Here is a 23063-nt window from a genome sequence, read left to right as displayed (position 1 = left end):
TATTATCCCTCGGAGTGTTGAGGAACACCACCAGAAACTTGTAGTAGTCTCCTGTTAGACTCAATCAATCTCAGTAGGCATTATGGATGATCCACTGTCTTGGTTTATACATGGCACAACATTAAGAGTCTTTATTTAAATTTTGCTCAAGTACTTTATTTCTTCACCACAGAAAACTCCAGAAAGAAATAGTATAGGAAACACAAGCCTTTGTTATTTCTCTACAATGTCGATGAATCTATACTCTTTTGCTTTTAAACTCTACCTTCCTTCCTCTCTCGTTCTTTTCATCCCTTTTCTCATTTCATGTGTTAATAGCAATTTATAATATCTTACTATCCCAGCACAATGACAGTAGCTCAGGATACAAAAATATAATATTAATTTCTCAGGGCATCCATAATAAATGCCATCCATAATAAATACCACAACATCGTGGCTTAAAATAACAGAGTTTATTATCTCATAGTTCTGGAGGCCAGAAGTCTGAAATCAAGGTGTCAACAGGCCCCGGGAAAGAATCCTTATTTCTCCAGCTTTTGGTGGCCCCAGGTGTTCCTTGGCATATTTCTTTTCCATCATTGTTTGTTTTGTTTTGTTTTTTTAATTCAGGACTATAAATTGTTTTATTGACCTTACATTCTGTGTACTTCCTTTCTTGTATGATGAAAATCTTACTTCTCAATGATATTAACAATTACTCATTTGTCTTTGTCTCTGTCTTCATACAGTCTTATAAAGCTACAAGTCAAAGGATAGGACACACTCTATCCCACAATGATCATAAATAATTACTTCTGCAAAGAACCTATGACCAATGGTCACATTCTAGGATTCCAGGTGGACATGAATTTTGGGAGAATACTGTTTAAGCTAGGACAGATGTCCATTGGGTTCTTTTTTGGAGACTCTTTCACATATTTACTCAAACTTCAATTCAACTGGCTTACTTTCCCTCACACAGTATTAGTATGCAGAGTCCTCTATAAACATTTTTGCTAGTTTAAACTTCTAAAAGTGGTCAGTTTAGCTTTCAGTGGCCTACAACCAAAGAATCCTGGCATAGCTTCATAAAGGAGGGCCCTAAGTGGTGGCTAAGAAAATGGATATATCACTGAAATAGTAAACTGATTTTTTTACATTAAGCACCTCAATTTACAATGATTGGTTGAGGAATACATCTCCCAAATTGTTGCACTAGGTGTGTAGTTTTTTCCATTTATTTTTGTATGGACTAGAAGCACAGAATTCTTATAAAAATATTTTCTTGCATTTTAGAATTAAATAGAAATTTTCTGATGAAACAATTATCATTTTACAGATGAGATAAATCTGAGGGAATGTATATTCTTACTGGATAATTTGGGGACAGAACTAGTAAAGATTTCTCAATTCTTTGATCAGTGTGTAAATCAGACTTTTCATATTTATTAAAATAAATAATTTTCATTATGATTTTTCTCTCTGAATACACTTTAGCTATTTATTAATCTAAGAATAACTTCCAATATTATTGCATTAATAGTACCCTAGAAAAACACACAGGGACTTCCCTTCCTAGGAGTCTATGAATCTTTAGTGCTCAAAAATATTGTGGAGGTAAAAAATACTGAGTTTTCCATAATGACATTGTCCATATTTCTTCTAATTGCATCCGTGGATATGATACATGCTATTAGACATGACAGAAATCAATTTTTAAATAGTAAGTCTTAAATAATAAACCTTTCCCTCAGTACAGACAGCAAGCAAACAGAAATTCTGGCTTTTTTATTTGTGCACCACTGAAACTTCTTCTTATTTATTCACTTTAATTATGCGTTTATACAAGAATGCTGTAATAAAATATCTGTACACTACTTCTGTTACAAATATAATATTTAAAATGACTTTATATACTCTAATGTAGGAGTTTCACACTCTAAAATGGGAATGAACACATGATAATTCCTTGCCAGTTGTCTCAATAAACAGCTCCATCTGTTTCCCTTAGTCTAAAACTATTGTATTATAAGATGTTAATATAAGGCAATGAAATGAAGTTATGTTAATCCCCTTAATTTTTCTATCAATTTACTAAGGGCATACAACCAAAATAATTACTAACACATTGCTTTTTTCTCTGTCATTAAGAGTAATACTAATTGAAAAACAACTGCACAGCGCATAAACACATTTTCAGTATTGCATCAGTTGTTGAAAACAGCACTAAAAGATTCTGGGACCCTTTTACATTCTTCCATGATTAGCCTGGTTGTTCTCTAGAAAAACCAGTCAATGTGGGGTAACATCATTGCTTTACTTACAGCAACATGAGAATATTTTATAACAGGTCAAAACATGAAAATGAACATCAAGATGTGCTTTAAATATGATTCCTTTATAAAACTTAGGAATACTGCTCCATATATTTGCTATTTACTCAATCACAGAACACATTTTAAGCAGCAAAAATATATGTTTACATTAGAGGTGAGGAGATAACGGTATTTTATAATGTTCAGAACTTTTAAATACTAAGAGTATTAGACTATTTTTTTCTTAGTTTGGGGTAGGGAAAAGAGAGAGATTGCTGAATTTAAGTCCTTTTTAAAAAACTCTCCTAAGATTTTCCTTGTTTACTATAAATCTTCACTATTCAAACTAAAAGTGAATTTCCTGAAGTCACTTTTTTTTGTTAGATTTAGAATTATTATTCTCTATTAATGAGATTGATACATAATTTTTATCCATGTGACTACAACATTTTAAATAACTTTAAAAGAAAAACTGGATTTCCATACACAAATATTATTCCTCTTTGAGTTTACGTTCACAAAATACAAGGGGAAAGAAAAAATGATGTTTAGAAGTCAGCAATGAAACCACACTACAAAAACAAACTTAAATGTTATTTTTCCCTACAGTTTTGAATAACCCATGAATACAATATAGGAAAAGTCATCCACAAGATCAATTATCCACAGACCACTTCCATTCTTATAGTGGGAGGTAAGCAAGAGATTGGATTGGTTCAGTTCAGGCAGCCAGTTCAGGAGAGAACCATCAAAGTGACAGTGCCTTTTGTCTGCTTGAGGATGGCCACTGCTTCTTCATGAGTTACCCCTTCTAGGCTCTGCCCATTGACAGCAATGATTTGATCACCCCTTTTAAGAAGCCCATCTTCTGAGGCTGCTCCCTGCAATTATAAAGTAGACTTGTTTACTTCTCAAAAGAATGCAGCTTCATGTCACACAACAGAAAAAAAAAAAAAAAGATCTAAATAAGAATGTAAATTGCTCTGCATGTACAGGCTCTTGGTGCTCCACAAATATTAAGCAATGATGAACATACACAAAGGAGGTCTTTCTCCTAAATGGTTTTAGTATTGAGATTCCAATTTGGGAGAGAATCTAGCAGTCAATAGATTAGTTGGATTTCTTTTTTTGGGGGGGCGGGGCGCTATTCAGCACAGCAGTTGATAGAAATTCAAGTTAATAAAGAATATTTGGGAATTTGCCTAGTAGGAATGATTTCATAGAATCCATGATTTTCTATTCTGTAAAGACCTATAGAAAAAGAAGACACAAAATTAACTAGGAATAAAATCAGTTTCACAGCACCTGGGTATAAGGGCTAAAAGGTTTGCAAAAGCACAAAGCCCATGTGAAGGTTGACTAGGACATGATAAGGTACAAACGCTGATTTTAAAATCCATCGCTGGGGCTGGGGGTATAGCTTAGTGGCAGTATTCTTGCCAGCATGTGAGAGGCCCTAGATTCTATTTCTAGTCTGTCTCTCTCTCTCTCTCTCTCTCTCTCTGTCTCTCTCTCTCTCACACACACACACACACACGCACGCACATGCATGCACATACACAGTTAATTCTAACTCTTTCTGTGACTTTGAAAAGGCGGCTCAAGCTGTCTTGGTTCTTACTTCCCAGGGTAGATGGATTCTTCATATTACTATGGGCCCTACATGATAAAGATTAAACACAGACATTGTTGTTTGAAAAAGAATCCCATCTTAAGGCATGCTTATAGAAGACAATTATGCAATTAAATATAAGATTAAAATATGGAGAATCTAATGAGGAATCCATAATGATGAAATTCTTAAAATATGTTCTCACTAGCATGCCTTAAATAAATTGTTCCTAGGCTGAGGAAAAGGACTGCATGACTCTCCTGTTCACTGGCAAATGCTGTTTGTATTTTTGGACACACCAATAGCTTTTTTAAAAATCTCAAAAATTAAGCTAAAGCACTTTAAACCAATTAAAAATAGTAATACTTTTTTCAAAATAATATAATAAAACCTCCATAAATTAAAGGACCATAGAATTAATCTAAAGCCTCTATATCAAGTCTTTAAACATATTTTGCATGAATTTTGCTTTCTTTCACTATAAAATTTTGAAACTTTGGATTTTCTCCTATAGAAAATTTTGTCCAATTTTGTAGGTCTGAGAATATATGTCTTATGAACATAAATATGCCTTAGCAATCAAACATGGGTTTCGGTTGTTTGAATAGCTTCATCAGTGTCCCAGTATCTTTATTTTTGTTCAAACATTCTTAAGATAGAAATGTTTTTCTTTATAAAAAATAAAATCCCTTAATTATGAATAATCAATTTATTGTAAATGACGAGGCTGCTGGATACTCTTTAAATTCTTTTTAGTAGTCTTTCTATTTTATTCAATGAAATTAAACTTGTCAAATAAATGTTCTATTAGTTAACGTGAATATACATTTTGTGCACTTTTCTGTACCTATTTTCTATTTCACAACAACAAAAAATGCAAAGAAAAAGAAATACCAGTGCTCTGTAGCATACATATTTAAAAGGCCCCATTTTCAAATGACAATTATGTACAACTTATTTTCAAAGGAAAGAACAGAATTTACTAACTAAAATTAATTAATATTTTTATGCATGTTGTCAAGAGTTTCCATGGAGTTTTAATTTGAAGCTATTTTCCTTTAAACATTATTAAGCTCAAATTGTACAAAAATATTTAATGACTTGCTCCTGTAGGGAGTTTAGAAAGAAAATGATCAACTGTTAACCATTTGGCATTACCTCAGGCCATAAACTAATAAGCCAGCTGCTGACCACTGTTAATGAATGTTTAGCAGAGAAGAGAATGGTTAAAATTTAAGCTTACCTTAGCAAACACTGTTTTCACATAAATGGGTAAGTCTCCATGAGGGCTGCCATATCCTCCTACTATACTGAAGCCTAAGCCATCTGGTCCTCGGTCTAGTGTAATAGACTTACACTGAGGAGGTCTACAATGAAGGAAAGGAAAAAAGAGGATTGGAATTTTTTATAGGTTACACACACACACACATACACAATCTGAGTCTGTAAGTTATGCACTGTCTGACATCTACCTAACACTAGCATAATTCCTTGTGTTCTAATAGGAAATATATTATGAATATTTTGGGGATGCTTAAATTGTCAATGCATGCTGTGTGCAGTACTGAAATTTACATAATCTAATGAAATCCTACTTAACACCCTAATTCTATTACTCATTTACAGTTGCCTTAAACTAACATATTCACTGCATGTTCTCATGGCACAGAAAAACTCATTCTTTTTTTGGTTTATTTAAAGTGAGAGGGCTAAAGTTCAGGGGACTGTAATGGAATAAGACATAAACATTGGGGTTCCTAAGCTCATATAGAAAAACTGATTAAATAATTTTATATAGCTTATATTGCTTGTAAACATTCCGATGTTCTTCTTCTTTTCTCTACTCTTCTTATTTTCTTATGCTTTTGGTATTCAGTGTTGTTATCCAATGGCAGTGCATTTTTTCATTCAAAAGGAAGGATGTATGAAATGAGTTAATAATGCTGAAAAAATTAAAGAATAAATTTGACTTACTCTCTATCATACAGGGGTAGTGATATAAAGACTAAGAAGCTCCCCTCCCCCCAAAATAATCAGAAATGAAAATGTGGGAAGGGTAGTATTATGTATAGCTATGGGTCTATAATCTATCCTTCCTTGATTAGCTAAATCTATGCCATAACTGTTCATAGTTAAAAGCACTGGGGTTTTGCATTTTATGCCTCATCTCCCTATATATTTCATCTCTAGGTGAATGCTAGAAACATGTGACAGAGAATATAATTGTCAGGAAGACTTGATTCATAAGTAACAAATAATGTACCATAACATAAGAGCTCACCCTAAATCATCCTGAAATATGCTGCTTGATGTTAGTCCAGTGAAAGACAGACTAGAATTTGCAGGCTCCGGCTGATGACCTGTGACCACACTTACATCTCCCCCAGCAACCACCTGTGTACAAAGGAGCATAAAGAGGAAAAAAGACAAATGTTCATGTGGCTAGGGAGACAACTGCAGTTTTTCTTCAAAGAGAGAATTTGGATTAAAATGTGTATTTTATTGTCCACTTAATCATTTCTGTGAACATAAGAGAGAAATTTCACAAGATCCAGTGGCTTTTTAACTATACAGATAATAAAAATATTCTAACTCAATTCTACAATGCTGTTTGATGCTTTTATAACACGGTCTCCTGTGCAATTATTTTTTAAAGATTCTTGGAATATAAGACACTCACACCACTTAAAATTCTAGCAATTAATGTTCACCGTTGAGACCCTGTATTTTGCCCTTAGAAATAAAGTAGGAGACAATAAATGCATAGGGGTAAAATGCAATGGAATGTGTTTCATATGTATATTCTTCAAGCTCTCAGTTTATATCATTTATGTTCAAGGATATACTAAATGCGAAAAAAGAGATTCAATCCTTTTTACTGCTTTAACATCAAAGTTCATGTGCCCTCAAAGTTACCCATATTCTGAACAGTGCTTGAGATACAAACCTCACCTGCATTTCAATGGAGCCAGGGGCATTTTTCAGTAAGTTAACTGCTTGAGTGTGAGTCATCCCCTCAGTTGATGTGCCACAGATGGTGACAATCCTATCACCAACCTGCCAGGGAGAGAAAGAAATAGCCACCTACTAAAGCACACAGGGAAAATAAGACTTGGAGACCAGTGCAGTCATTTCCTTCTCTAATGTCAACTTCACATATATACTGTCACCAGACATTAAAATATAATGATGAAAATGACCGATTCCAAGAAGTCCAAGGAGCAACCGCAAAAAAAGTTGTACACATTGATTTATATAGTCACCAAGGGAGTGGGGGGGAGAGGGGGAAAGTCACTCTTCATTTCTCCAGGCTAAGGCATTATTTCTTATTAAAATAATAAAATATGGATATTATTTGGAAACTTCAATTTCTCTGGATATTATCACTATAATCGTTAGATGTGACTAAATCAGGGGCTGGCAAATTAATGCCCACAGGCTAAATCTGGCCCATTGCCTATTTTGGTTAATAAAGTTTGGTTGGAAGACAGCTAGGCTTATTTGGCTGCTTGCACAGGGCAGAGCTGAGCAGCTGCAACAGACACTCATATGACCTACAAAGCCAAAAATTTCACTATGTCCTTAGAGAAAAGTGATCCCCATGGTATATATACCATCATTTTTTAAAATGTCAGTAATTAATTTAGATATCAAAAGAGGCTGAACCATTTCCAATCTAGAGGATATTTATACTAAACATGATTGTGTTTGGAGAACTTGTATGAGGCCACAGAGGCTTTACTTTTAAAGAGACTGAATTGCTTTAAAAGAGTATTTACATGATTTTGGAGCTGTCCAGTTATCAAAAAGCCCATCAAACTCTTCTAATATGAATAATCCCTCAATGTAAGCAAGTTTTGTGTAATTTTACAATATTGCAAGTCACTTTATATTATGTTTCTGCAAACTTTATAATCAAATGAAAATAAATGATACTTTTCAATTTAATAAAGTTGAATCAGCATTTATACCAATAAAACATAAAACAGAAAAGTTTCACTTCATACTAGCTTTCTGAAAATAACTTTGCATTATTTTAACTTGTTCCACAGAGTCAAAACATATAATAAAAATACAAAGAGACAACTGTAAATCTTCCCATTTCACTTACTTGCAAATTCCCATTCAACAATATCATTTTTTCCTTTCCTTTTTCGTTTTGTTTTGAATTATTATTCTTTATCCTTTACTTAAAGCAAGGTCTGCTGTAGCTTGGTTAGCTGACTTAGAACAGCCTTGCAATAGATGGTTAGATTAGAAGGATTTATATAAAACAAAAAAATACTACCCCATAAAAATCTTTTGCTAGATTTGTTAGAGCTACTATGGTTATTGGTAAAACTTACCCTGAGCTTCTGCGTCTGAGCTGCAACTCCATTTGGGTGCATCATTGCAATAAATATAGGAACATCACCAAGTGGGCTGCCCACTCCTCCAGCTATGCTGATTCCCAATGAGTCAGTAGGCCCCTGCCATGCAACAGATGTAAGATTTTAGTAAAAGTGTTACTTTCAATTGACCTTTGTTTATTCTTTGGTTCAAGATTCTAGTGTCCACCTTGATGTTCTACGGGTGTGAGGGTGGAAAATGTAGCTTAAGATAACTGCATTATTTTATTTGATAGAGGTCCTTAGTATGGGTTAAGAAAATAAGCATCTGTTCAGGAAGAAAAAAAAATCAAGATATGCTAAATGGAAATCATATTGTGAGACAGATGAGCAGGTAAACTCTGAAGTGAAAAGGCCACGATCTGGGGAATCAAATCTGAGTTCAAATCCAGGGATCTATGCTTACAAATGCTAGGATCTAGAACAATCCCACTCCTCAACAGATCACCAGATGATCTTCATTCCTAAAATGGTGATAACAGTGACCCTTACAGAGGGCTGCAATGAATATTAAAGGACATGATGTTGACAAGAAGTGTCTAGAAAAGTGCTCAACACATCATAAAGCTCAAAAATTGCAGCTGCTTTTATTTTCTCTCTTGTTCATGGCTGTATGGGAAATCTGTTTCAGCAAAACTGAGAAGTGTCTGTTGAAAGGAAAGGCTCACTGATCAGCAGAAGGGAGATGCAGGGAATGATTGGGTGTAGGGTCAGATTGATGCCCATTTTTGGCAAAAGTGATTTTTCAAATGAGGTCAAATCACTAGGAAATTCAGCAAAGACTGCACTGTGTTATTTCCACTGTATACAATGTGTGTGTGTGTGTGTGTGTGTGTGTGTATTCAGCTGGATACTATGAAGCAATAACATAGTTACAGAAAAATACAAATGTAGATGCCTCTGAAAACACCAAATTACCTTTTTTATTTCAACTGTTCTTAATCCCTGTATTTCAGATGCTACTGTAAAAAAAGATATAATACAGTTATCAAAGCATTTTTATGAACATTAAATTTTCACCAATACATGGAGCTACATGGGACTACATGGGCTATCATTTATTTTATTAAAAAAATAAATGATACACAGTAGATGTGATTAGATCTGACTCATAAAGGAACTCATCATTTCTCCAGTTGGAAAAAAAGCACATACCATCTCATTTCATCTCTTCATTTTAAGCATCGATTATATAACTATATAATCCACTTTGAATGAGTCAAGGACAGAATGCACTTTGCATAGAAAGACACATGCACAGCTGAGAGGAATAAAGTCACGGATGCATTTTTAAATGAATCCATGGACTTAAGTGCCTAAACTTCTAGAATATTAGTCATATTGCAAACAGAGACTGCCAAATGGTTAGTTTCTTCAATTTGAACAACTTTCAACTAATGTATCAAGCCAAAAAACCCTTTGCATCACGATTTCATGTAATTAAAACACAGGAGGATGATATTAATTTTCTCAAAATTTTGCAATCTTCATGGAAAAAGAAGGCTTCACTTAGTGGCATCTTCTGATTTGCTGGAGTCACATTAAACAGAGGAAGAGAAGCAAATCAAACACACCAGTCTGCTCAGTAAGAAAAAACTACACAATCCTGATGATAATGTTTCCTATGTCTTTCAGGGTAAACATCAAATGGGAAAAGCTGCCACAGGCACAGAATCATGATGTTCAGATTTTTTTGCCAACCCACGTCTTTGTACCTCCGTAAAGATATGGGATGATTTGGGAGATGGGGGAAAAGGAAAAAAAAAGAGAAAGAGTGCGAGGGAGGGAGGGAGGGAAAGAAAAAAACAGTGTTGCCAACCAAAATTCAGATCAGTAAAACATGCTTAAAATATTGAACCAATCTTACATGCATTCTTCTTTGAGCTGCTTTCCAGTGACTCAGATGTACTTATTCCAGAAAGGGGAAGAGTAAATGATGACAAACTGCCTTCACTCACCTACAATATCCACCAATTATTTTAGAAGATTTTAGAAATAATAAATCTCCCTAAATACCACTTATTTCAGAATTCAATTCTTTTAGTGCATCTAAAGAGAAATACCATTAAACAACAGTGGCATTTGATAATTTGAAGGGCAATTTAAACATAATTCCTGATGATTTTTTTTCTTTTGAAGAAATAATTTGCCTAATAACATGGGTAAATTGAAGCTAAGAGGGTAAATAAGACTGATTTCAACTTACCTAAAATTTTAACAGTTTTCATAATCTCATTTAAGACAATCCTCTATAAACAACTGATGCACAAAGACTAGGACTTAAACAAAAACTATACAATTAAAGCCTGTTAATGATAAACTAATCTAGTAATTAAGGAAGTCTGAAAGTGTTACTCAAGGCAAGATTGGTACAAATCTACTTCTGTCTTCAGAAGAAAGCACTGAGGAAAGGACTTGGAAAAATCTTGAATTACTTCAATATTGTAATTTATAAATGGTAAAGAGAATTTACAGTTCACCTGTGTGGGGTTTTTCAGTTGAATATTGAATACTGATTGATGCTAGCAATTGCTACACAGTATGTTTAAAATCTGGTATCTTGGTAGACCTTATATATATTCGATGATAACTCATTGAGATTATGGGAAAAGAAGAATGCTTGAAATCACATTCTTATAATGTTTTAAACTAATCAAGAGTCACACCTTGTCTCTTTGCCCACTCTCATCTCCTATCCTGCCCTATCTCAAACTCTGCACTCAGTCACCCTGCTTAGAGGGCCACATATGTGTCCATTTCCCTGACAGTGCCACCATGGGGCCATTTATAAGCTCTTCTTGGTGTATGGACAGCTACCCACCTGGCTGCTCTGAGAAGGCCTCCTCTCTGAATGGAATGGACCAGCTTTGATTCTTCCAACTTCCAGGGTTACTGTGCCTAGGGAACACTGGGGGAGTGGTTGTTTTATGGAAATGCTTAAATAAAATTTTATAATCATTTTTAGCAATACATTTTACTTTTCAACACTGAGGTTTTGAAAGTGTTTTTCCTTTGGGATTTCCACAGGTAAGGATATCACCAATCCTTTGTGAAAAATGCCTTTAAAACATTAAAACTAATAAAAACTAACAAAACCAAACAGAAGCAGCAACCCCAGGTGTATGTCTTGTTATCTCAAGATTTATATGGAGATTATTTTTACCAAAGCAAAGAGCAATTGAGAATTGAGCAAATATCTCATGAAACACACTGATGTAGAAAGGCCAAATGAACTGAATAACCCAGGGCTTAAAAAAAACAATAAATTTGCTACTACAACCACAACTTATTTTTCCTTAATAGAAGAGGTGCTCATAAATTTGGGCAAATGATCTGTTGCTACACTGTACCTGAGTAGACTTCTTACATAATACTTAAATAAATATTGTCATAAATACAAAATAAAAACTGAAGATAATTTCCCTATAGCCCTTTACAAATAAGCCACAGGCATGCAAGAAATGTTACATAGCCTAATACTACAGGATGTAGTAGCACCACAAGGTGTTTGAGACCCTGGGCTTTTGAGTTCAGACACACTGATTTAAATTCAGACTGTGTTTTACTAGCTCTGTGACCGTAATGGATATCTAATGTTAATATAGTTGGTGTTCTGCATTTTTAGAATGTAGAGCATAATAAGTTGTTAAGAAAAGTAATCCATGTACAGTGCTTATGACAGTGTCTAAGAGTAGGCATAAAGAGGAGGCACTGACATTGTTATGCTGCTGATGTGCTACCAAGGGAAGCTTGAACTTGAAAAGTCAAAACTTAACCTGAAATAGCCATCAGTTGATTTTTATTTGTTTTGTTGGTTCATCGTTTTTTTGTTTTTTTTTTTAGCCCCAAACTTACCAAACTTTTCTTGGGAACTACTTGTGTTTTCAGCTTACATAAATGCAGAAGTTAACAAGTTCATGCATTTATTATTCACTATGCAGTGTTATAACTCTTTCATCTACCTATAACACAGCTCTTTCAAAGTCCAAAGGTTTTGATTATTGTAAAAAATTTAAGGTAATCTTTCCATTATAAAAGCAATTAATTCTCATTAGAAAAAATTGGAAAGTGAAATGAGGAAAAAGTTAATTTCAATAATTACCTCATAATTGTTGTTAAAAATTTATAAAGTTTCATCTTACATAACTGTATTGATATTGTAAACCACAATTGTTTTTTGTTTTATCTTCACTGATTACATTTTTTATGTTAATATAGTTGTCATAAAGATCACTATAAATAGACACATTTGTTATGCATCTTTGAAATACATGCCAAAGTTGATGTAGTTTTTTGTCAACTATGTTACTTCCAATTTTCTTATTATTACAAATAATACTCTGATGAACTTTATGTACTTAAATTTTTCCATATTGTAAGTTATATGAGTAAGGTTTTTAAATGAAGAATTAACCAATCAAAATAAGAAACAGCAGCATGAACATTATAGTATACAAATATTTAAGGTTCTCAACCATACAGGTTGTTACAATGGTTGGCTGTATTGATATTAAAATTATTTATGTTTTATGGATACTTTCTATTCAGAGACATAACAGTGCTACAGAGCCAACATATTTTTATCTCCAGAGGAAAACTGTTCCTCCTTAAAGAATTCTTGATGTTTAAAAAATTTCAATAAATGACAGGTTTTAATGTTTTGTTAATGGCTGATTTTATATCCACATTCATATTCACAATCCTATCCAAATCAGAGGCCAAAAATAAGAGCCTCGCCTGGAACATCCCTCCATGACGCCCAGTCCACCATGGCAGAGCTGCCACGTGGACTCACAGCAAGATGTACCCAAGGCATAGGCACTGATGGAAATGGTTTTCTACTCAATGTTGAATTATACTTCTTCAGGTTAAAAACCACACAAGGTAAAGGAGAACAAAAAGATAAGCATTGCCCATTTACAGGAATATATATCCTCCCTATAAACTGGAATATACCCTAATAAGAAATATGTCTATAGTCCTAACAAATGTATTTTTAAGTGATTATTCTGTACTTTACAATTCTTTTTTAAAATGAGACTTATTCTGCATTTTCAATAGGAAAATGATCCTTCTTGAACTTTCTTTGGAGGAATCTATTTCATAATGCGAAATGTACTTAAATTTAGAATGATACCTAGGGATGGGGTCCTTCCAACAAACTGAATAATTCCCAGTGAAAGTACTGCCAGGTGAAACTGCATTAAATTATTTTCACTATATAAGGTTGGCTCACCCAAACCTGATTTTAAATACCAACTTTCAAATAGTTCAATAGTTTTGAGTCAGAATAGGATTTAGACAAAACATTATATTCTAATGCTCATAAATAATAAAATCTTTCTGCCACATTTTTTGTCACATTATTCATTATCCTTCATAAAGATGTTGACACTGCTATGCCAAAATAGGGGTTAAAGAAGAGCTGGGGACAGGAAAGCCTAGAAAATATGATCTCCAGAGGTGTCATGGATACCCATCTCACTTCTGGTGATCCCCATATTGGGCAGTTCAGCCAAGACACTTTTAAAAAAGCACCTCTGTGGGGCTGGGATTGTGGCTCAGTGTCAGAGCACTTGCCTTGCATATGTGAGGCACTGGGTTCGATCCTTAGCAACACATAAAAATAAATAAACAAAGACATTTTTGGCTGCTTTGACTGTAGTGATGTATATATACATTATACTAAGAAAAAAGGATAACAGACGTTTAAAATAGTATCCAAAGTTAAATAAACAAAAAAGAAAACAGAAAAAAAAAGAGCACCTCTGTGTCTGAGATGTGTCTAAATCATATCAGAAGCTGTAAGAAATAATCCAGAAACAAAGATGGAGGTGCAAAGATTGAGACTTTTGTGTCTGAATATGTGTTTTGTTTTAAGCAAGAATTTACACAATATTCATCTTAGAAAGATTTATTAAAATTTTAAATACTCAGTTCATGAATCCTAATACCACTAAATAAATACAGAACAACATAATAAACAGCTGTCACTGAAAATATGTAATAGCATATTTTTTGGAAAAAGTCTCAAAGAAGTTTATTTTTTCCAATTATAGAGAAGTAGGAAAAATGTTTTATTTGAGAAGTAACTAAACTATTGTAGCTGAAGTTTAAATTCTCTTTCTTTTTGCTCTTATACACACTTATTTTTGGCATCGGATTTATACCTTTAGCAATGCAGCTACAGCTTCCTGGGTGGCATTGCGAACATCTTCTCCATTCACCATTAATATCTGGTCACCCTGCATCAGTCTTCCATCAGCATCCGCGATGCCTCCTTTGACAATATCTGACACAAATACTCCAGTATCGTTTCTGCAAACCATTTTGAATTTCAACATTATTACTTTTCCTCAACTGAAATGCAATGTTTATTTAATGGAAAGCTAACTTTTTTAAAAAATGAAAAATTTACATCTATTTTTAAGGGTTTTATTGTTTTGAGCAATGCTGGGGCAACATGTATTAAATAATGGCATATATTTTACAGTATTTCAGAGATTGAGCAGATCTTTTATAAGCATATTTGTTGTTCATCAATTACATACTGTGAAGAGGAGGGGATACTATTCTTCTCATTTTATGGGCCACACAGCTAGTAAATGGTAAAAACAGGAATAAAGAGCCAGTCCTCGGATGTTAAATCTATTGTTCTTTCCACACCATTATGAATCCACACCATTATGACTTGTGGCTATGAAAACACATTGCTGTCATCATCAACACTATTAACATTGTTGGAAATAAATAACACATGTGTATCTTAAACTAAAACTATTTGTTATGCAAACTTAACTACCATTACTGCAATGTATTTTACTTTGAATCATTACAGCTTACTTAGACATAAGATAGATTTTTCCAAAATGAGCAAACATTAATCTTATTCCAATCCTTTTATAGAAAAATAAAAACTAAATGAAATCAAAAAAGTAATAACAAAACAAAACAAATCCCCAAACTTCCCATTAAGATACAAAAGTAAATGTAAACAGAAATGCATAGTGAAAGATGGGATATATCACTTGTTCTGCCAGGGATCTGACTCAAACAAAGCACTCTACCTTCTGATTCTAGTTTCACATCTTCAGAATTAGGGTACTGGATTAGATAATCTTTGTGTGCTCTTCCTAATGTAAACAGGATCTATTGCTGGAGCTTTTTATAGTGCCCTGGTGACCCCACATGTTGTGGTAGCCTGGTCCCCATGTGAATGCTAAGCTCACAGTGTTTCAGAACAGCTACACAACTGATATTGTTTTCCCAAAAATAATGTCTAATTTTTCAGACACATTCCTACTGAAATTTCAATAATATGATACTTTCTTTCTGTGTATTAAAAATTCATTAGTTGTCTCTTAAAAAACAAACTGGAATAAATATCCTTTTATTTCTGAATTGAAATGTCCCTGCAGAACCAGGTAGGCATTTTGATATGCCCATTTCCAAAGGATATTCTGATGTAAAGGGCACAATTTCATAAATTTTTGACTCAGTTGGGGGAAAAAAGAAAAACCCTACTTTGAAACTAGATATCTGAGGCCTGAAAAATGGTGATAGTAATTCAGTTTCTTTTTACTGAACACTAACTTCATTTGTTTCATTACCTGGTATTTTCTGATCCCAATGAGCTTATAATACTAAAAGGAAAAAAATACTTATGGAACTTAATGTTACTATGACTTAATATAAATATTTTAAAACATACCTACAAATATTAAACTAATCATGTGCCCTTACTGATCTGCCTGCACCTATCCCCTGCTTCATGCTTTCTGTCCTGTGCTGATGGCATGCTCGTGTCATTCTGATCTTTCTCCCTGTATGATCCTCCAGTCCCTTCAGCAGACCAACTATCATCTCAATCACTCTCAGCCTCAGTGCAGGCACCTCTCTTCATGGAACATGTCCCTAATCCACTTCTCTTGGTTCCTTTCTCCTCTGCTTCCACAGCTCCTCCATAATGTGTCTCTCTAATTCCTCAACAGATTGATTTGCTATAAGAATATTTTTAATTCTTGTTCGCCAAACTGTTAATTTTTGAGGTCAGAAACCATGTCTTATTTAACTTTGTTCCTCAGAATGTAAGGTATTTCCTGACACATAGCAAGCACACAAAAACACCAAATGGCTTTTTGTCGAGCATATTCAAAATCCCCCAATATCCTGATTTAAATGTTCAAAACCAGTATCATTCTATGCTTTCACTGTAAGTGGGCCAATGACAGCTACTTGCAGAACATGAACTATTGATAAAATTCTACTGTTGTTGCAATCAATTCCAAAGGCACACCTTTTACCAACAATACTTAATCCCAGGCCTTTCCCCGGCTTCTTCTGAAGCTCAATGGTGAGGGCATCACACACGTCCTCCTCTTTGTAGGGGGTCTCATCTCTGTAGAGTGTCAGGCGCACTCGTTGCGGCATCTGTCTCAGGACGTTGATTGCTTCATCATGTGTGGCCTTTCTCAAGTCAATGCCATTCACCTAAACAGATATGTGACATTGACTAGGAGGAACTGGGGGAATTAAGTGAAGAAGGAAAGGAAGGTAGGAGGGCAGAGGAGAGAAAGAAAGCAGCAAAGAAACACATACCCTCTCACTGACTTTCTCTGTTATTTTTGAAGATCAAAAATAAGCAGTCTGTACCTCTAAAATCTGATCTCCAGCCCAGAGTCTTCCATCTTTACATGCTGCTCCTTCTTCATAAACTTCATGGATAATAATGGCACCCTAAGGATCCAAATGCAACATAGTATGCTTTATCCCATTCTCCCTTTAAATGGTGAGAAGAAATGAAGTCCAAACACAGCGTACTTTCCTGATAGCCACAGGGATTTATATACTCACTAGGTTTATATGTGAGCCAAATAGCATCATTCTAGGAAATATGTAATAGCATATTTTTTGCAAAAAGTCTCAAAGAAGTTTATTTTTTCCAATTATAGAGAAGTAGGAAAAATCATAAAACATATAAATCATATTTAAATATAGTAAGGAAATATTATTGTTTCTATCCACAAACAAAATGATTCTGAAAGTATTTTTGACATTTAGGAAATTCTGTCTACAAAGCATCCAGTTTTTTAAACTCCTCTCAATATAGGACTAAACCAACCTGGATATTAATAAAAAGGAAATTAAGTTATGTCAAGTACTAGTAAGACATTCTGAAAACTAAAGGTCACAGTAACAAGTGTAACACAATCTTACTGAGTCAGTAGTGATCAATACTCAAAGTAATGGTCCTAGTACCTAATCGAATATTTGCCCTATAAATGAAAATAACAATAAGTGATTAATAATTCATATAATTAACTGATAGGAATCTCCCTGGAGTCTCTTGAAGCTATCTGGAAGCTACCTGCATGGCTGAAGCACTCTGGATGGGCACTCACCAGCAATGTGTCAGAACCCCCAACGATGCTCAGACCCAGCCCTGTTCGCCCTTTGGAAATCTCAATTGTTGTTTCACAACCAGGGATAATAGGGCAGGTTGCAGGATCAGAAGCAAAGATTGCTGGTGTTGATGATCTGCTTGTACCTAAGAATAAATTAAAAATGAAATAAAATAAAAATAAAAATGAACTAGAAAATATGTATATCGACACAGGTTGTCTTTGGGATGGAGCAGGGAAACAGGTCCAGGACTGGGGGAAAAAGGAGAATTCTTCAATTTTGCCTTCAATCTTTTAGTTATCTTATATTTAAAAATGTCAAACAAACATGACTAGGTAATCACTGTTAATTTGGATGGTAGGTACAAAATTATTTGTTTAATTATTTTAATTATCACTTGCTATTCTGTACTTAGACAACAAAACACATCACTAATCTTGGTCATGGTGCCTGTTCTTTTTACTTTTTTGATTTCCTCTTCTTCTCCTAAGCATCTCTTCTTATGTAATCACTTCTGAACACATACACACAGCACATATGCTTACATGTACACATAAGCATTTGCAGTTTTCATTGTGGTGTCTCATTGGTGTTTTCTAAACTCTGATACCAAATCCTAATGCAGACAGGTCAGAGCTCAACACATAAGAATATAATATAAAAACAAGAATATAATTCCACACCTTGCTTTATGAGTCTTGTACCGTATCATATGTTTTATGATACAACAAAGAACACATAGCAATAGCATGTTTGGGAAAGCAAGGACACTCAGTAGAGAAGCATATGCTTTAGGCAAGATGTTCTCTTTTTAGGAAATCAGAAACAGACTATTTTCTTTTTTCTGAAATGGTATGAACAGGTGTAAGATATTTTCTTTTATGTTAAGTTTTCATTTAGAATTTCATATTTTTATAGACAATGCTATTTAGGGACCAACATAAAACTGAAAAAAATGAAAAAATTTCCATAAAATCTTTTAACACTTCAGCAAATTACCCAGAATTACTTTCTAAATACAGGATTACTTTCACCAGAGATGTATTACTTTAAGACTTTTTGTCCAACTATATTATGAATGTTTTAAACCAGCATTTCCTTAAAAACCTGTCAGAAGAACTGAATGTTTCAGTTTGTAGGCCAAGAGATCCTCCTAAGTTGAAAAATAAACCAATGTTTTTAAATCAAAATTTACTGCAGAGCTTGAAATGATTCTAGTATGATTTTTCCAAAAAGTAACTAAAGGGAATAATTTCCCTCTATATACTCGTCTGGCAGTTTAATGACACACCAATCCACATACATACGTTTCATCTAATTTGACATGATTGTCTAATACACACCAGCCACAGAACTCAATTTACATTGCATGTGGTAATAAATAACTAGCATTTTTAAGTTTCTTATTAGTGGCAGTGTTGATTCTATCTGTACAACTGTAACTCTGAATATCCACTCTATAGATTAACTGAAGTTTAGAGAAGTTAAATTACTTTCCTAGTATAAAAAAAAATCTAGAAAATGGTATTTCTAATACATTGAGTTAGATATTTGGACTCACAGATACTCTCAGCAAGAGATTTCTGGAGAACAAAGAGAGGATTCTTTTGTTTTAGAGAGGAAGAAGCTGATTGAGGCTGAAGTAGGAGGGTGGGTTTCCTAAGATACCAGGGCTGACTAGGGCACAGCACACACATCTCCTACCTAACAGTATAGGACTCTTCCTTTGGTAGCCCTTCTCTTTAACCACCCTCTTACCAAAGGGGTCCCCTAAGACCATTAAACAATAAGATGCAGGCAGGCAGCTGATTCCCAGGCAAGGACTCTGCTGAGTTTGCTGCACATGCAGGGTAGAAATCAGCCCTTACTTCGAATGGACTCAGGTTCCAGTTCAGGGGAGCCAGTCTGTGGGGTGACAGGAGACTGAGAACTGTTCTTTTTTTCTCCATTGGCTGCACTGGCTGATGGAGAAACAGACTGGAAATCTGGATTTTCAGCATGAATGGTCAGTTTTACTGTTGTTTTTGCTGTCTTCAGAAGGCCAATAAACTGGCAGGATATTGGTGTTGAGGAAAAACAAAATTCAAAAACAAATTATCAGATTTACACAAATGCAAGTCACTATTATTACTGGAATATAATTCTATCTTTGAGAGAAGAGACAGAAGCAAATGATTCCTTGACAGGACTTGAGAAGCTAAAAAATAAATGGTTCTAGTTTTTCTCTGATTTCTCCAAATGCCTAATATTGATTAAAGAGTGGTTAATTTCCACACTTAGTTCTGACCAGATTTATCCTTATATAAGTAGAGGGCTTTTCAACTTTCATATTTCAATTACTCTCATCCATTTTTCTGAATCCCTACAACCTTAGAACATATATGGAATATTTAACTCACTTCCGGATTATACAGAGAATCTAAAATAGTTTATACATGGACTTTTAGTAAAATGTTAAAAGCAGGATAGGAAAACCATGAATCAGAAAACTCAAGGCAAATGGAAAGTAAAAACATAAATTTATGGGTTAAAGGATCCAATTTATACAACCATTAAAACTGAATTTAAAAAAAAATGACTTTAAGCTTCTTGCTGGCCAATGTAGAAACAGAAACATAATCAGTTACATGGTTCTCCTTCACCATAAGGAAGAAAAAGATCTCAGGGTAAACAAAACATTGCTTCTAGCACTTATACACAAATGCCCTCAAATGAAACTCCAAATAAGTATTACGATCACTTTTGAAGAGAAAGCTCAGATACACAGTACTGTTCAATTCTAATAACAGTAAAATATTTAAGGGCTGGGTTTTAAAGTCTGTTTATAAAGCAATTTGTATAGTAGATAGTCTGGACAGTAAAAATTCATGAGAAAATGATTCCTTTGGTCCTAACATGAAGTTAGTCATTATTTAGGAGTTTCAAGTTTCCCTATGACATTTATTAAAATTCGCTGAGAATACTGAATTTGCAATCAGGAAATAGTGAACATCTTAACATCAACTTGATTGGAAAACAGAAAATAGAAATTGAAGACCCTTAGTGAAACTCTTCTTTTTCTTTAAAATACCTTTTCAACTGGATAGCCAATAACAACTTCATCATCTACAGCCAAGATCTGATCTCCAACTTTGAGTCGTCCATCCTAAATGGAAATGTGAAAGATTATTAATGATTTTTCAAAAGTAATTCCCTTTTCCACCACTTTGTGACGGTGAGAATGGTCAAGCCTAACCTTGGCTGCTACTCCCTGCTCTGTTAAACTCTTCACAATGACTCCACTGAGCGTATCTTCTTCACTGATGGCAATGCCCAGTCCACCTTGATCCTAGAAGTGAAAAGAACATGCAGGAGACTTGAAATAGATTAACCTTATACAAGAAAAGAAGAAGGTATGTATCTACAACGGCTAAAAATAATCTTCCACCAAGGGCTAACAAATCAATTAAAAGTTCTTCTGAATTCTACTATCAGAAATCTATTATTATTTTTTTTAAAAGCAAACTTTGAAATTTCTAATGGGAAAAAAAATTCTCCTCTACTAAAATAGTCAAGTGATTTCATTCCTCTCCTATGTCCAACATCTTTAGAAACTTCAGCAAAATATGCTAAGAGCAGAAATGCATTCCATAATTTAAACCAAAACATTCAACACTTGCAGATTTAGTCTTGTGTAACTGGCTGACTGAATAAATCACTCAAAACCCACCGAAGTACCCTGGCTTCCTCTCTTTTTCCTCTGGATCTGAGAAATAACAATCAAGTCTGGCTCCTTCACTCTTTTCTGCCACCTTTCTTACTTTCAAAGAGAGATGCAATTAGTGCTATGTGTTCTGTCCTTTCTGGAATGGAGCACCCAGAATTGTTTCTCTAAAGAAGAGAGTTTTGATTTGCTGCAGAGTGACAATGCTTCTGAGTCCAAAGACATGCCCTGAAAACCTGCCAAGGCTGGAGAGCTACATGGTCTATATTTTCCACATTTTCTTTTATCAAAACCAAATGTTCAATAATAGTGGCCTTTACCTTTCTTTAATGTTTACTTTAATAAAATTAAAACAGAGTTTTGAATTTTCATTCTGGCCAGAGGTAATAACTTTTGCATTATAGTTTTCATCCAGGAAAAATTCACAAAAAGTGAAATAGAGAAAAGGGAACTTGTGACAGTTTATCTGAAATATACACACATTAGCCCAATTTGCCTTCAGAGATACTTATGATCACGGCTCTGATATCAAGGTAAGGTTTCACCATCATTTTAAAGATGATCAACATTATAGTTTTTCTGAGGTAGACTCTTAATGCTGGATGCATTTCAGACTGTCACAAGTATCCCTCTCCACCACCACCCTCCACACAATTACTCATGTATATGTAAGGCAGAGAAGACTACTCTAGCTTCTAATTTACCTTCTGCCTCACTGCAGAAATTCAGATATGCCACTTAACATCTCTAACCCTCAATTTTCTCACAGAGAAAAAAATCTAAATTTTCTTATAAAAAAATAATAGTAGTAACTGCCACTTAGCTAGAAAAGTACTTTATTGTATAATAGGCACTTGCTGATACTTTACAAAGGGTTGTCTAACATCCATTCCCATCTTACCCTTTTGTAAAAGCTAGCAGACCTTCATTAAAATACCCAGTCCATCCACCCACTCCAACCATCCCTGACTACTGTCTCCCCTCAACCCCTCACCCCTCTCTTGCTGACTTCCATCTTTCCTCTCCTCACTCCCTCTCTCTTCCCTCTAGTTTCGGGTGGTAGTTTTATAACATGGACAGAAATTCTTTGATACTCCTCCCTTGAAGACAGTGAGTCTAAAAGTATGAGCTGGACTTAATGACTTGAGCCTAACAAAGAAAAGAGAATAGAAGTAATGGTGTACAATTTCACACACAGGTCCAAAGAGGCACCAGGGTGCTCCTTGCTTCTTCTCTAAGATTGCTTGTCCTGCACAAGACCCACTGCCACTTCAAGAGGATATCCAAACAACCCCATTGTGTTATTCAACTTTTGCACTGTGGCCAAAATACCGACAAGAACAAGTTGGAGAAGGAAAAGTTTCTTTTGAGCTCACATTGTCAGAGGTTTCAGTTCATGAGTGGCCAACTCCGTTGCTCTGAGCCCACTGTGAGGCACAGCATCATGGCAGAAGAGTGTAGCAGAGGAAAATAATTCAGGATACAGCAGCCAGGAAACAGAAAGAGAAGACTGGACCACAGGAAAGATGAACCATTCTGGGACACACCCTCAGTAACCTAAGTCCTCTAGCCATGCCCCATCTGCCTATAATTACCATCAGGTTAGTCCAATTAGTCCATTAAAACCAGAAGGGACTGGTTATGTTATGGCTCTTATAATC

At 34.6% G+C, this 23063-nt stretch overlaps 1 protein-coding gene across 1 annotated transcript in view; it reads right to left on the bottom strand.

Annotated features, from left to right (window-relative positions):
• Nucleotides 1–436: 436 nt before the first annotated feature.
• Mpdz (multiple PDZ domain crumbs cell polarity complex component) overlaps nt 437–23063 on the bottom strand; it is a 132736-nt gene continuing 110109 nt past the window's right edge. Inside the window, 15 exon segments of the mRNA XM_048783892.1 lie at nt 437–3178; nt 5153–5276; nt 6191–6303; nt 6862–6966; nt 8256–8378; nt 9216–9259; nt 10165–10255; nt 11119–11205; nt 14468–14615; nt 16594–16787; nt 16950–17033; nt 17699–17844; nt 19568–19748; nt 20770–20844; nt 20935–21027. Coding sequence (XP_048639849.1) covers nt 3032–3178; nt 5153–5276; nt 6191–6303; nt 6862–6966; nt 8256–8378; nt 9216–9259; nt 10165–10255; nt 11119–11205; nt 14468–14615; nt 16594–16787; nt 16950–17033; nt 17699–17844; nt 19568–19748; nt 20770–20844; nt 20935–21027 — 1755 coding nt within the window. The 3' untranslated portion in view covers nt 437–3031.

This window comes from Marmota marmota, unplaced genomic scaffold (assembly GCF_001458135.2).
Source record: "Marmota marmota marmota unplaced genomic scaffold, marMar, whole genome shotgun sequence".
Taxonomy (NCBI): Eukaryota; Metazoa; Chordata; class Mammalia; order Rodentia; family Sciuridae; genus Marmota; species Marmota marmota.
The sequence above is the reverse complement of the archived record's forward strand: the minus strand, read 5'-3'. Positions and strand labels throughout refer to the sequence as shown.